This window comes from Protomyctophum bolini (genome assembly GCF_963924005.1).
Source record: "Protomyctophum bolini genome assembly, chromosome: 19".
NCBI lineage: Eukaryota > Metazoa > Chordata > Actinopteri > Myctophiformes > Myctophidae > Protomyctophum > Protomyctophum bolini.
The window spans coordinates 38,462,095-38,478,767 of record NC_137880.1 but is presented as its reverse complement, the minus strand read 5'-3'; the positions used below and the strand labels follow the sequence as shown (position 1 = coordinate 38,478,767).

General features: G+C 38.7%; 2 protein-coding genes across 3 annotated transcripts in view; one reads left to right on the top strand and one right to left on the bottom strand.

Moving 5' to 3' along the window:
* Nucleotides 1–16,673, bottom strand: part of LOC308334318 (exostosin-1) — a gene marked incomplete at both ends in the record, with an annotated part of 214,573 nt that overhangs the window by 82,460 nt on the left and 115,440 nt on the right. The gene's annotated exons all lie outside the window — the stretch shown is intronic.
* On the top strand, nucleotides 4,441–13,307 carry LOC308334056 (uncharacterized protein). 2 transcript variants are annotated; one of them, XM_080790644.1, is made up of 5 exons: nucleotides 4,441–4,548; nucleotides 5,271–5,365; nucleotides 9,968–10,010; nucleotides 10,992–11,037; nucleotides 11,128–13,307. In XM_080790644.1, the coding sequence occupies exons 2-5, from the start codon at nucleotides 5,272–5,274 to the stop codon at nucleotides 12,028–12,030; spliced, it is 1,086 nt and encodes a 361-aa protein (XP_080646770.1). In that variant the 5' UTR covers nucleotides 4,441–4,548; nucleotide 5,271; the 3' UTR covers nucleotides 12,031–13,307. The 2 variants fall into 2 exon arrangements, with proteins under 2 accessions (XP_080646770.1, XP_080646769.1); XM_080790643.1 differs by having other exon boundaries at nucleotides 10,992–13,307.

The window sequence follows — 16,673 nt, the reverse complement described above, 5'->3', positions numbered from 1 at the left end:
GATGAATTCAAGGGTTTACTTAAGAACGAGAAGCAGCGAAGAAAAGAGGAAGAGACTGCATGGGTCCGTCCGACCACATCACGGCTGTAGTAGTTTAGTTAAACAGCAGCGTACATCTTGTCACAGACACAGAACAGGGGGGGGGGGGGGGGTACACTGGCACGTGACTATTTTTTTGATAGAGAGACAGTCAGTGGCAAAGGAGAGGAGAAAAACAGATTTTATTTTTTTTATTTTTGACTTAATAGCACAAGGCGTATACTCTTCACATATACTAGAGCATGTCTGAGATAAATGTCAGAGCTGAAATGGACGTTTAAATATGAAAGAAATGCTTAAACATGTAGCTATATTTTTGTGTACAGTAGAGTAGTTATGTTCCTATAGTCTGTTGTCTGCTCCGATGTTTGCTACCTGCATAATTCACCTTTAGCTAAGCCCTTAGTCACTCTCCCATTTAGTCACGCTCACTTCCAGCCACAGGTTCATTCATTCCAGTGTAAATATCAAGGATTTTAACACATTAAAATACTGGTTCATCTTTGGAACCAGACCTTCAGAATCTCTTCCAAATCCATGAACAAACAAGGCCTGCTGCCGTATATACTTATACTAATTAATTACATTTACATCATAAGTTATATTACTCCCCCCCATGTGATGTACTGTATACAACAGAACCTGTTTAGGCAGCCGTTTTTTTTTTTAGAACTGAATCAACTTTATTGATTGAGTTATTGCACATACTGTACTGTACTGTACTGTACTGTACTGTACAGCCTCCTCGGTACCCTGCAGGCTTTCATTTTCCACTGCACACATTAACCCATTCTGACCTGAGATCAGATTCATACGAGGTTTTCCACTGGACACACACTGGTCTGATTAATAACCCATTCTGACCTGAGATCAGATTTTCAAAAATGTCAGTCGTTCTTCGATTTTTCAAAAAATAGCAGACCTACAAGCTCGTAGCGCGCCACTCGGTGGCGCGCTACGAGCTTGTAGGTCTGCTATTTTTCAATAGCTAAAGCATAACATGATGCTGACGCCAAAATGGTTTCCCGGTCAGAGTGTGTTAATTAATAGGACTGTTTTTCCTGCATATTCCACATATTGGAACGATAATTAACGGGCCGTCAATTAGTCAAATGAACCACAGCGCAGAAGTGCACACACTGCAGCCTCTGAAACCTGCCGTTCGTTGCAGATGTTTCAACACATTAGATTATATAGAATTCTGCCTGAACGCCTGAAAGTGATTTGGCTGCCTCGCAAAATACGTACGACAATATTATAAATGTTGTATCTTTGACTGACACAAACTCAATACTATACCTCCCTCGTGGTCATGAGGTCATGTAAATTATTAATGTATTGTTATTATTTTTAATAATTATTATAAATGTGCATACAATTTGCATAAAACCTTTTTTTCTTTTTACATAATTTCCTCTGATACGTCCTATAGTAGTAAAAAGTAGTAGTAAAGGTTGAAATCTCTTTTTTGCAAGTATAAATTAATCTTTTATAAATTTACCTCGTATCCCAAGCAGAGCCTCTTGTGATTCTAACAGTCCAAGGTAAATGATACTGTGTGACTGTGCGTGTGTGTGTGTGGGTGTGTGTGTGCATGTGTGCGTGTGCGTGTGCGTGTCTGTCTGTCTGTCTAAACTTATGTGATCATACTGCTCGCTAAATTAAATTCAGCTGCCGATGAGCTTTAGGCCATATCGCTTTCATAATCGGCACATTGACGAACAGCTGCATTGTCATGGCCAGCAACGCCGGCGGATTATCGGAAGGTTTTTCTCTAGCCAACGTAGCGTAACGTATCGTATCGTACGGTACGCACACGCAAATATACGACGGTATGCTTTGTGTTGTTGTTTCAACAGTGTCCAGTATACAAATCCTTCACTAATTTGCACAACTGTAGACTCAAGCGTTTAGGTTATAAACAGTATTAAACACTTATTTGTACACTTTTTAAAACGTGTCACAGTGTTTAGATTATAAACAGAAGAACATGTTTAATCGCCCGTAACACTTTTTAAACACATAAACTTGTTTAGTTTTTACAATCAGTAATCGCTGTACTGTCTACGCTGTGCAATCGGTGTGTATATATATAAAGTATACTCCCTCAAGGACCCCTGGGGGTCCCCGGACCCCACTTTGGGAACCACTGCTTTACATAAAATTGCAAAAAAAAAAAGTGTAATGTTTGGTTCCCCAAGATATAGAATGAACTGCTGTGAAGAAATAGCAATGGCTCCTAAAAAAAAAAAACTAAATACTCCTTGCAACATCACAGCTGACTGTACAACGATATGTTATCTGCTGTGTACAGATTTACAGTACATCTGTACGGCGGACACAGAAAGAGGAAGCTTACGAGTAAACAGCCTTTGCAACGCTGATGAATGATCCTGATAAGAACAAAACAAGAACATCGACTAAAACTGAGACAAAACGACTGCTCGTCGACAGCCCTGTTTTCACTGACGAAAACTATACATGGAAACTATTAACTAAATGGAAACTAAGCTATGATTAGTACAACTATGAGACTAAATATACTGACAATTTCCTACTGACAAGGAAGTATAGTTTTTTGCCACTCAGTAGGTGTTCCTACGTTACTTCCTGGTTTGATGATGATGTCACACGCACACTGTACCCTCTAGGCCTATGGAACTGTGGACAAAACCCCCAGAGTCAGTGTCCAAGTGTCCTTGAGCAAAGACTCTGAACCCCTGATTGCTCCCGATGTGCTGGTCGGTGCCTTGCATGGTTTCCTCCGCCATCGGTGTGTGAATGTGTGTGTGAATGGGTGAATGTAATGCACAATCTATGTAAAGGTGTGTGAATGTGTGTGTGAATGGGTGAATGTAATGCACAATCTATGTAAAGGTGTGTGAATGTGTGTGTGAATGGGGGAATGTAATGCACAATCTATGTAAAGGTGTGTGAATGTGTGTGTGAATGGGTGAATGTAATGCACAATCTATGTAAAGGTGTGTGAATGTGTGTGTGAATGGGTGAATGTAATGCACAATCTATGTAAAGGTGTGTGAATGTGTGTGAATGGGTGAATGTAATGCACAATCTATGTAAAGGTGTGTGTGTGTGTGTGTGTGTGTGTGTGTGTGTGTGTGTGTGTGAATGGGTGAATGTAATGCACTATCTATGTAAAGGTGTGTGTGTGTGTGTGTGTGTGTGTGTGTGTGTGTGTGTGTGTGTGTGAATGGGTGAATGTAATGCACAATCTATGTAAAGGTGTATGAATGTGTGTGTGAATGGGTGAATGTAATGCACAATCTATGTAAAGGTGTGTGTGTGTGTGTGTGTGTGTGTGTGTGTGTGAATGAGTGAATGTAATGCTCAATCTATGTAAAGGTGTGTGAATGTGTGTGTGTGTGTGTGTGAATGGGTGAATGTAATGCACAATCTATGTAAAGCGCCTTGGATAAAGGCGCTATACATATAAATACACCATTTACCATTTTTACCAACATGGGATGACCCATAAAAATACATACATTAAACATTAAACATGGTTTCCACCAACCACCACCTCATCATCATCATCATCAATGGAGGAAGAAGGCCACAGTGCAGACACATCATGCAGTGTCATAACTGGACGCGTCAGATTAGAGACATAAGCAGGTGGAGTCCAGATATGAATATTATAATAAGGAAGTTGCTGAAGCTGCTGAATGATGAAATAGATCTATATAAAGAGATAGAGATGGAGAGATTGTTCCAGGCAGGCAGTCAGATGCACGGTTCTGACCTGAGATCAGATTCTAAAAAGTCTTGGCCATTTTTTATTTGTAAAAGAGACGCAGTCTCAATGTGATTTTTTACTGGTTGGATAAAGGTTAACCCATTCTGAACGGGAACCCATTTTGGTGTTATTGTGTTATTTGTATTATTGTGTTATTGTGTATTATTGAAAAAATAGCAGATCTACAAGCTCGTAGCGCGCCACCGAGTGGCGCGCTACGAGCTTGTAGGTCTGCTATTTTTAGAAAAATCGAAGAACGACTGACATTTTTAGAATCTGATCTCAGGTCAGAATGTGCTAATCAGACCAGTGTGTGTGTCCAGTGGAAACCTCGTATATGAATCTGATCTCAGGTCAAGAATGGGTTAAATAAAATAAAATAATTTGGGGGGGGGGGGGGGGGTGTGAGATTTGGAGAACTGGAGGAAGTGATATAGAAGGAGGAAGCACTATGCTGTGAACAACATGTGTTGCTTTGAGATTAGAGATTATGAGTGTCCACATACCGTATATACAGACCGTACGTGTATGTATTACAAAATGCAATGACAAGGTATGATTCGTGTTCAAACCGTCGGTTTACACAACGCTTGGAAATATTTCACTATCACGGGTCAACGCCACGCACGCTCTACCCAAAGACATAAAAAGGCAGACAAACCCCTCGACCGTTAGGACACAGTACTGTACATCCCATCCTCCTGGAGACCTTGTACTGTACACACCTTACACAGCGTTGAGTCTGCAGAAAGGTATGGTATAGAGTTATAGGTTATAATAGTTTTTTTTTTTTTTTTTCATTATAGTTTAGTTTGAGTTATAGTTTTGACATATTCTTTTCTAATTCAGTTAGTTTTAGTTCGTTTTTAGAGCGGTTTTTTTTTTTGCTAGTTTTCATTTAGTTTTTATTTTGGTGAAAATGCTTAGTTTTAGTTTATAGATTTAGTTTTTTTTTTTCGTACTTTGGTTTATTTGTGGGTTTTTTAGGGTTAGCGTGGTGCCTACATGCTGCCGTTTACGGTGCTGAAAACTGTTGGAGAAATGAGGAAATTAATCTAATGAATTTAAAAAGGATTATATTATGAATATCCGAAAGGCATATAAATATTGATAAAACTAAGGGTATATTTTCTGTCTATAATTTCAGTTAGTTTTAGTTCGTTTTGAGGACACACAATACAGTTTCAGTTTAGTTATCGTTTTTTAATTTAGTTTTTAGTTTTTATTAGTTTCAGTTAACTAAAAAAAAAAAGTTTAATTCTTGTTTTCGTATTTTTTTAGTTAACTATTATAACCTTGGTATAGAGGTCATTTTTTGCAACACTACTCTATTCATTATTGCTAGCAGAGAGGCATACCGAAGGGCACTGATACAGTGTGTGATGATTTGCGTGAGAAGCTAACATTTATTATGTGTCATGATGGATGCGTTTGGTTCTGGGTTCTGATGGATGTGTTTGGTTCTGTGTTCCAGGATGAAGGGCCTTGCGCCTGTCGTTGTGCTGCTGGCGCTGGTGGGTATGTTGATGCCTGGTCTGGTGGACGCTTGGAGTCAACGCCGTAAAGAAGGTAAAATCGCCCACAAACATGTACTGGGCTTAAAGGAGAATTCCATACTTAAAGGCTTTCTTAGTTGTTACGTCCCCACCAAAAAAGTGTTATTTTGTGCAAAAGTTCCTTATTGGCTATATTTCCCCTACCATAAGCCCTAAATGAATTGCATTGAATGGGAATTGAATGGGGCTATGGGGTGTTGTGCTAATTCGCTTATTTCCATCACTCAAAATTATATATTTTTTGTATATATCCTCTCTTCATAATGTAAATAATATCCCAAGCGGCAACACTTTAATACTTATTTCGATGGAAATAAGTGAATTAGCACAACACCCCATGCCCCATTCAATTCAATGCAATTCATTGAGGGCTTATGGTAGGGGAAATAGCCAATACGGAGTTCTTTTGCACAAAAAAACACCTGGACCTCTTTGGTGGGGACGTAACAACTACAAAGAAAGGTAAGAAAGCATTCTAGCATGGAATTCTCCTTTAAAGGACAACTTTAGTTTTTTTCAACGAAGGTTCATGTTTTAGGTTGTTATTAGAGAAAGTAAAAGATGAGTGTAAATTTTTCTTCATTTTGCTGCTTTTTTTCGTTTTAGGAATTTTGGCGGTTTTTGACAGGGGGGCGGGGGGCATTCATTTTTACAAAATGTCATAGCGATATATTTATTTATTATTTACTATAGTCCTACTAAACCCCAAGAAATTACATTTGGCCACAAAAGATCACGATAAGTTGTTGTCGATAAAGTTGTCCTTTAACCCATTTTGGGTGGGAACCCCTTTTGGTGTAAGCATTACGTTATGCTTTAGCTACCGAGTGGCGCGCTATGAGCTATGAGGGTAGTTGTTTATTTGGTCTTGTTTCTAAAGTGTAGTTGTTTATTTGGTCTTGTTTCTAAAGTAAAGTTGTTTATTTGGTCTTGTTTCTAAAGCGTAGTTGTTTATTTGGTCTCGTTTCTAAAGCGTAGTTGTTTATTTGGTCTTGTTTCTAAAGTGTAGTTGTTTATTTGGTCTTGTTTCTAAATTGTAGTTGTTTATTTATTATTCTAAAGTGTAGTTGTTTATTTGGTCTTGTTTCTAAATTGTAGTTGTTTATTTATTATTCTAAAGTGTAGTTGTTTATTTGGTCTTGTTTCTAAATTGTAGTTGTTTATTTATTATTCTAAAGTGTAGTTGTTTATTTGGTCTTGTTTCTAAATTGTAGTTGTTTATATTATTCTAAAGTGTAGTTGTTTATTTGGGCTTGTTTCTAAATTGTAGTTGTTTATTTATTATTCTAAAGTGTAGTTGTTTATTTGGTCTTGTTTCTAAATTGTAGTGGTTTATATTATTCTAAAGTGTAGTTGTTTATTTGGTCTTGTTTCTAAATTGTAGTTGTTTATTTATTATTCTAAAGTGTAGTTGTTTATTTGGTCTTGTTTCTAAATTGTAGTTGTTTATATTATTCTAAAGTGTAGTTGTTTATTTATTATTCTAAAGTGTAGTTGTTTATTTGGTCTTGTTTCTAAATTGTAGTTGTTTATTTATTATTCTAAAGTGTAGTTGTTTATTTGGTCTTGTTTCTAAAGTGTAGTTGTTTATATTATTCTAAAGTGTAGTTGTTTATTTATTATTCTAAAGTGTATATAGAGCAAAAGCGGTCATACCTTTCCGGAACCTGAGCTTCTATTTTGAAGGAATCACGGTGCTGATTGTGTTTTTTTACAAAAATATTAAAACATGTAAAATACGTTGAGGCGGTACTGTAGTTGCATTGGTGGGGTTCAGGCTTTAGGTACGGATACGTCAGTGTGAAAAACTACTGAGATGGCTGAAATATAGTCAGCATCCATCTACTGTATTGAACGTACGGTATGCGGTTGTTTGGATTGAGTTCAGTTCATTTCAAATACATTGATTGTTACCATAATGTGACCAAATTTGACTGAGGGACTTTAGAATTTTCGTTGTCATTTTTTCATGTCACGTGAAAGCAGGGAATCATATAGCTTCAAATTGACATATTGGTTGTTCAGTTTGACCCACCAGTTGTGGAGATAATATGGCTTATGGAGTATAATGTCTTGCAGAGAAACAGCAAGTTGAGAAAACTTCACAGGTTCACTTCTGTGGACTCTTTAAAATTACACTAAGCAAAAACTAAAGTTGTCCTTTAACCCATTTTGGGTGGGAACCCCTTTTGGTGTAAGCATTACGTTATGCTTTAGCTACCGAGTGGCGCGCTATGAGCTATGAGTGTAGTTGTTTATTTGGTATTGTTTCTAAAGTGAAGTTGTTTATTTGGTCTTGTTTCTAAAGCGTAGTTGTTTATTTGGTCTTGTTTCTAAAGCGTAGTTGTTTATTTGGTCTTGTTTCTAAAGCGTAGAACTATTTGGTCTTGTTTCTAAAGTGTAGTTGTTTATTTGGTCTCGTTTCTAAAGCGTAGTTGTTTATTTGGTCTTGTTTCTAAAGTGTAGTTGTTCATTTGGTCTTGTTTCTAAATTGTAGTTTTTTATTTATTATTCTAAAGTGTAGTTGTTTATTTGGGCTTGTTTCTAAATTGTAGTTGTTTATTTATTATTCTAAAGCGTAGTTGTTTATTTGGGCTTGTTTCTAAATTGTAGTTGTTTATATTATTCTAAAGTGTAGTTGTTTATTTGGTCTTGTTTCTAAATTGTAGTTGTTTATTTATTATTCTAAAGTGTAGTTGTTTATTTGGTCTTGTTTCTAAATTGTAGTTGTTTATATTATTCTAAAGTGTAGTTGTTTATTTGGTCTTGTTTCTAAATTGTAGTTGTTTATATTATTCTAAAGTGTAGTTGTTTATTTGGTCTTGTTTCTAAATTGTAGTTTATATTATTCTAAAGTGTAGTTGTTTATTTGGTCTTGTTTCTAAATTGTAGTTGTTTATTTATTATTCTAAAGTGTAGTTGTTTATTTGGTCTTGTTTCTAAATTGTAGTTGTTTATTTATTATTCTAAAGTGTAGTTGTTTATTTGGTCTTGTTTCTAAATTGTAGTTGTTTATTTATTATTCTAAAGTGTAGTTGTTTATTTGGTCTTGTTTCTAAATTGTAGTTGTTTATTTATTATTCTAAAGTGTAGTTGTTTATTTGGTCTTGTTTCTAAATTGTAGTTGTTTATTTATTATTCTAAAGTGTAGTTGTTTATTTGGTCTTGTTTCTAAATTGTAGTTGTTTATTTATTATTCTAAAGTGTAGTTGTTTATTTGGTCTTGTTTCTAAATTGTAGTTGTTTATTTATTATTCTAAAGTGTAGTTGTTTATTTATTATTCTAAAGTGTATATAGAGCAAAAGCGGTCATATCTTTCCGGAACCTGAGCTTCTATTTTGAAGGAATCACGGTGCTGATTGTGTTTTTTTACAAAAATATTAAAACATGTAAAATACGTTGAGGCGGTACTGTAGTTGCATTGGTGGGGTTCGGGCTTTAGGTACGGAGATACGTCAGTGTGAAAAACTACTGAGATGGCTGAAATATACTCAGCATCCATCTACTGTATTGAACGTACGGTATGCGGTTGTTTGGATTGAGTTCAGTTCATTTCAAATACATTGATTGTTACCATAATGTGACCAAATTTGACTGAGGGTCATTTTTTCATGTCACATGAAAGCAGGGAATCATATAGCTTCAAATTGACATATTGGTTGTTCAGTTTGACCCACCAGTTGTGGAGATAATATGGCTTATGGAGTATAATGTCTTGCAGAGAAACAGCGAGTTGAGAAAACTTCACAGGTTCACTTCTGGAAAAATTACACTAAGCATTTATTTCATATTTAATATGTCGATTTCAGCTCCGACACTTATTTCAGACATGCTCATTTTGGGAAAAATAGTTCAGTCTTCCTGTGCATCTTATCAAAACATTTATTTCAGTACAGGATATTATGGATATACTATAAGTAATTATATATCAATATAATATGATTATTGTGTACACGCCTTGCTTTCATAATGTAATCACAATTTTACTTATGAGTACTTTGCACTCTCGCATTGGCAGTTTCATTATATAGATATTCCACTGTTACTTTCTTAGCTTACGCATGGTTCATGATAAATGCTTTTTATGTGATGTATTCCCCATGCTTTTTGTTCTTGCTTAACCCATTTTGTACGGGAACCCCTTTTGGTGTCAGCATCATGTTATGCTTTCGCTATTGAAAAATAGCAGATCTACAAGCTCATAGCGCGCCACCGAGTGGCGCGCTACGAGCTTGTAGGTCTGCTATTTTTGAAAAATCAAATAACGACTGTGACATTTTTAGAATCTGATCTCAGGTCAGAATGGGTTAATCAGACCAGTGTGTGTCCAGTGGAAACCTCGTATGAATCTGATCTCAGGTCAAGAATGGGTTAATGTAAGTCGCTCTGGATTAAGAGCGTCTGCTAAATGCCTAAATTGTAAATCGTCTCCATGGTGTTAGTTGTAAATTATTCAGCTAATTAATTATAATATCTTCAAACATATTGTATTTTTTTTAACATAAGAAAACAGTTCATGTACTGTATAATATGACAGTGCTTTGTGGAGATGATATAATGAATTAATGATATAACAGATGAATGATATACATGTTTTTTTGTCTTGTGTTGTAGAGAATCATGCAGTCTCTTTAATGCGTCCAGACGTTAGCCCGAAGTAAGGACTCTTTAATACTACTACTACTAATACTACTACTACTAATACTACTACTACTACTACTACTACTAATACTACTACTACTAATACTACTACTACTAATACTACTACTACTACTACTACTACTAATACTACTACTACTAATACTACTACTAATACTACTACTACTAATACTACTACTACTAATACTACTACTACTAATACTACTACTACTAATACTACTACTAATACTACTACTACTAATACTACTACTACTAATACTACTGGTAATACTACTACTACTAATACTACTACTAATACTACTACTACTAATACTACTACTACTAATACTACTACTACTAATACTACTACTACTAATACTACTACTAATACTACTACTACTAATACTACTACTACTAATACTAATACTACTTCTCTACTAAATGTATTCTAAAATGTTTTCTGAAAAACCTATATGTTTCTATATCAGTGGTTCTCAAACTATATTTCATGCCTTTTTCAAACTATTGAAAAATAGCTGATCTACAAAGACTTGCACAGAGCGTACCTATATTTTTCAATAGCTAAAGCATACCATAATGCAAAAAAACCAAAAGGGGGTTCCCGCCCCAAAATGGGTTAAAGGAGAATTCCATGCTAGAAGGCTTTCTTACCTTTTATTTGTATAGTCGTTACGTCCCCACCAAAGAGGTCCAGGTGTTATTTTGTGCAAAAGTGCATTATTGGCTATTTCCCCTATACCGTAAGCCCTAAATTAATTTAATTGAATTGAATGTTGCTATGGGGGTCATAATGTAAATAGTATCAGTAGTATAAGTGGCACACTTTACTACTTATATCGATGGAAATAATAATAATTATAGCACAAAAACCCCAACCCCCATTGAGGGCTTATATTAGGGCCAATAATGGTATTAAGGGGCAAATTTACATTGTAATTAATTGTTTTTATCGTCATGTTGAATGTCCTCCTTCCTTTAGGTACGGTGTGAACGTCCCACAACTCAACGTTGGAAGCGTGCACCGCATAAGGACTCGTCGCAACGTCGCATTGTCGCAACATCACATTGGCAGTTTGAATCGCTGGGGACAACGTCGCATTGGCAGTTCGACTCGCTGGGGACAACGTCGCATTGGCAGTTTGAATCGCTGGGGACAACGTCGCATTGGCAGTTTGAAAAGCTGGGGAAAACGTCGCTTTGGCCGTTGGCGTCGCTGGGGACAACGTCGCATTGGCAGTTCGACTCGCTGGGGACAACGTCGCATTGGCAGTTTGAATCGCTGGGGACAACGTCGCATTGGCAGTTTGAATCGCTGGGGACAACGTCGCATTGGCAGTTTGAATCGCTGGGGACAACGTCGCATTGGCAGTTTGAAAAGCTGGGGAAAACGTCGCTTTGGCCGGTGGCGTCGCTGGGGACAACGTCGCATTGACCGTTTGAATCGCTGGGGAAAACGTCGCATTCCCAGTTGGCGTCGTAACCGCCATGGCGGGGTTGGAGGTCGCTGGGGCCGCCACAGCCTCCGTCGCAAGCCCAGCAGCCACCTCCGCCACAGCCGCCGTCCTCGTAAGAACGGCGGACACCGCATGCCGGTAGGCCACGTCCAGAGTATCCATGAGCCGACTACCCACAAGCCTGCGGTGACCATGAGCCACCACTACCGCTCGGTCCGCTCGGTCAACGCCAAACGTCGCCACAGCCGGCGCCACAGCGGCCGTCGCAAGCCCAGCATCCTCCGCCACAGCCGCCCTTGCAGGCCCAGCAACCCCAGATGCCACCGCAACCGCAACCGCAACCGCAAGCCCAGCCGCCATCGCAAGCCCAGCTACCTCCACCTCCACCTCCACCTCCGCCACAGCCGCCATCGCGAGCCCAGCCACCTCCACCTCCACCCCAGCCTCCCCAGAGGCCTAGCCGCCGCCCCAGACACCCCAGACACCCCAGACGCCCCAGTCCCCCCAGCCGCCCCAGCCACCCCAGCGGCCCCAGACACCCCAGCCTACATCGAGGCATTGTGAGCTTGTAGATCAGCCGATCTACAAGCATCACAATGTCTCGATGTAGATCGGCGATTTGAACTATTTGTGAAAAGGTTTTTTTCTTTTTTAAATAGTAAAAAAAAACATTGCTAAATCTGTTTAGGGATAAGGGATAAGGGGGAGAAGGGATTTGGACATTTGTTGGGAGGGTGTCAATTTATAGAACATAAATAAAATGAGTTATGGTATAGAGAGGGGGGGAATATAATATAGTATACTGTATAACGCTGGGGAAAGCTGGTCAAGAAACTATATATGGTTTAACTTAACCCTCTAAGACCCAGCGTTGCTTTTTAGCAACAATTTTATTTTAATTAATTACTATTTTCTTTTTTTTCTGTTCTTTTTTCACCTAAACGTCATCGGTGATGTTCATTGCAATGCCATTTCAATGCCATTGGTCATGATATTTGCATATAAATAAAATACCCGCCACAGAGGCTGAAATTCACACAAATAAAAAATGTCTGGACTTTTGAACATTTTTTAACCTAAGACTTTTGACCTTTACCCTAATAAAAGTAGGTAAAATAATTGTAATATATGTTTTTTTGTGATCATTAGAATGTCTAGAACATGTTTTATTCATTATTGTGAAAGATATCCCCCAAATGTAAATTATTATATAATTATTATAACTTTTTCATCAAACTTTATTATTTGAACTTGGTTATTTTATCGTCTACTCAGGCTTATGTAAACGTCCCAGACAGTTTTTTGTTTTAAGTTGCTTGATTCAGTATTTAGATTAACTTTTAACTTCAAACCCTAATTTAACCGTGATAGATTCATCGAAAACATCCGACTTTTTTTTCCCCATGGTGACTGATATTGTCCTCCTAATACGTGTGTGTGTGTGTGTGGGGGGGTCCTGTGTTTTTTAATTTATTGTTTTCATTTATGTTTAATAATTGTTTTGGAAGATGTGGCAGACACTGCTGCTCGACGGAGGGGACTAAAGAATAAACAATTATATTAACATAACATAAATGAAAACAGTAAATGAAAACATAAATGAAAACATGAATGAAAACACGTATTAGAAGGACAATATCAGTCACCAGAAAAAAGGTGTTTTTTGATTAATCTATCATGGTTAAGTTAAACTACTGTAGACCTGTGGCTGTCTCCCTTGTTTGCATTAATCAAGCGTCTTTCTATTTTTGCTGCAAGATAAAGAGTTGGTTTTGAAAACATCTTGTCATTGCATTTGCTGCATGCTGTCCCAATTAATAAATATGCATTGTTGAAAAAAAGTCCAAAGAACTCTTTGTGTTAGTGAGGGTTTGTGGGTAAGGACTGTATACATATCAATGTTTATAGCTGGGTTTGGGTTCTGCTCTGCTCAAGGTCCTCTTTAGTGGGTTTTAATAACAAAATGCTGGTCAGATAAGTTGCATTGTTGTGTAAGTTGTTGGTTCCTAAAGAGAAATAAACATACAATAGAAGCAGTAAACGTCTCTGTAGCCGTGCACTAGCCTGTAAACAAACATGGCCTGTATGAACAAATCCCAAATGACTATTCATAGAAATAAGACACATTGTTGCACAATTCTCACACACTATTTAACAAGCTAGCAACAACGTGGCATCTGATCTGCTGATATGGTGCTGCTAATATTAACCCTCATGTGAGATTTTGGGAAGTACTTTTACAACAGCATTGTGGCGGTGTCTGTTTCGTTGAATGCCTCCCTCAGAATACTGTTGCTTTTTGCCAGGTCTAGATACGCAACACCCAGGCCCCTTTTCCACCGGTTGGTTCCCAGTGGGAACCGGTTCAGTTCTTTTCCACCGGTTGGTTCCCAGTGGGAACCGGTTCAGTTATTTTCCACCGGTTGGTTCCCAGTGGGAACTGGTTCAGTTCTTTACCACCGGTTGGTTCCCAGTGGGAACCGGTTCAGTTCTTTTCCACCGGTTGGTTCCCAGTGGGAACCGGTTCAGTTCTTTTCCACTGGTTGGTTCCCAGTGGGAACCGGTTCAGTTCTTTTCCACTGGTTGGTTCCCAGTGGGAACCGGTTCAGTTCTTTTCCACCGGTTGGTTCCCAGTGGGAACCGGTTCAGTTCTTTTCCACCGGTTGGTTCCCAGTGGGAACCGGTTCAGTTCTTTTCCACCGGTTGGTTCCCAGTGGGAACCGGTTCAGTTCTTTTACCACCGGTTGGTTCCCAGTGGGAACCGGTTCAGTTCTTTTTGGTTTTTAGCATGAGCCAGAGCTCCAAAATTGAAACGTTAATTATGAATTGAGTGTAGCAAAACCATACCTATATTAGACTGTTATCACCATTAAACTTCCCCAATTGAGTACTTACACGAATACAATGGATTTATTGTATTACAAATTTTACATTTTAAAATATGCAAATGAGGCATTATGTAGGAAAACATGCAAAATAATCGAAAATATGAAAAAGCTACTACTGTGGAAGAGTTATCAAGTATTGATTTACTTGTATTGATCCTATAAACAATGTAATATAGGGTATAGTTTGCCCACCAATTCTGCAGGAGCTCTGGCCAAAAATAACTGGACCAACTGGTGGAAAAGGGGTCTCAGTGTCAAGATAGTCTCAATCGGCCTGGGCCGCGGTCCAGCGGGCCTGGCAACGGGTCTCGATCTAGACCCATGCGAGCCAACACCAAGACTTTGGGTGGTTATAATGACCAAGACGGAACCACACGGCAATACATCTGCAGTGTTCATTTATCTCAGAGATTGTAACTACAAATGTAACGGGTCCATTTTTGGTTTGATATACAGAACTCATAGTTAATTAAAACTAACGGATTTGAGTTCAAATGTGTGGAGCTTTCTGCCTGACCAAATGCCTAAGTACAGACAGGCTGGAATTAAGCAATATTACACGAGAGGGGGTGGTTTAATGTCATTCATGCACGCATGAATGCACGCAGAAGAAGGGGAGTGATTCTAAACCTATAGAATCAAGCCATCCAGGATCATGGTGAATCATGATGAACCATAAAAACTTAAAAATGAATATTTAATTATATGACAATATACTACATTCAATAAATACTACGTATGGCTGGATTCTATAGGCTTAAAATAATATATATAAATATTTTTTTTTCTAAATCTCTACGGGGAAAAAAAACCGAATGGCAGAGTTTTCAGGGGGTCCAGAAGACCGTGCCCACCCAGGGGGTCCAGAAGACCGTGCCCACCCTGCCATTCACCCAGGGGGTCCAGAACACCGTGCCCACCCTGCCATTCACCCATAGGGGGTCCAGAAGACCCTGCCCACCCTGCCATATACCCAGGGGGGTCCAGAAGACCGTGCCCACCCTGCCATTCACCCAGGGGGGGTCCAGAACACCGTGCCCACCCTGCCATTCACCCAGGGGGGGTCCAGAACACCGTGCCCACCCTGCCATTCTCTATAGTATGTCCAGCAGACCACGTCCTGTTCTTGTTCTCCTTGTTAGGCCTATAATATTCTTAGGCCTTCTTAGGCCTTCTTACTAAACTTGCCGTTGTTCTGTCCCCTGTACCATGTCGATCTGTTCCCGTACTGTATTGTGTTTTTGTATGGACGTAGTGTTGGGTGCTTGCACATATGCACACATGGCATCAACGCATGGTGTTGTGTGCAGGCACACTACACTTTGTCCTTCTTTTTTTATCATTCATTCATTTTTTAAGAGCCTGCCCTGCAGGGACTACAGATTAAATTTAGCTTCGGCTAACTCTGGCCCATTTACATTGATGTGAAAACTGACATGTTGATTAATGAGCTTTGTCCCTGTCAAATAAATAAATAAATAAATAAATAAACCTTAACCGTTTCTCGCCAACACCTCTTTCACAATAACAACTACCTCTTTCACAATACTATAATATCACGATAACAACTGATAACAGATGATGGTAAACAACATTCTTGCATCATTATTTCCATGAAGTCATGGTGACTGCTGCAGAATTGTCTGCAGCTCAGATCAACATCTCACGTGACGTCGCCTACAATGACCCGTAGGACTTACCCTATACTATACACCCTACAATGACCCCTACGTAGCACTCACCCTATACTATACACCCTACAATGACCCGTAGCACTCACCCTATACTATACACCCTACAATGACCCCTACGTAGCACTCACCCTATACTATACACCCTACAATGACCCGTAGGACTTACCCTATACTATACACCCTACAATGACCCCTACGTAGCACTCACCCTATACTATACACCCTACAATGACCCGTAGGACTTACCCTATACTATACACCCTACAATGACCCCTACGTAGCACTCACCCTATACTATACACCCTACAATGACCCGTAGGACTTACCCTATACTATACACCCTACAATGACCCGTAGGACTTACCCTATACTATACACCCTACAATGACCCCTACGTAGCACTCACCCTATACTATACACCCTACAATGACCCCTACGTAGCACTCACCCTATACTTTACACCCTACAATGACCCGTAGGACTTACCCTATACCCCCTTAGATAGCACTTTACGTAGACTTAGATATATCATTTGATACAGACTTATAGCATGTTACGTATGTAGACAGCACTAAAATTGCATTCCATGTAGTCAAAGCACGTTATAGTATATATGTATAGTTGC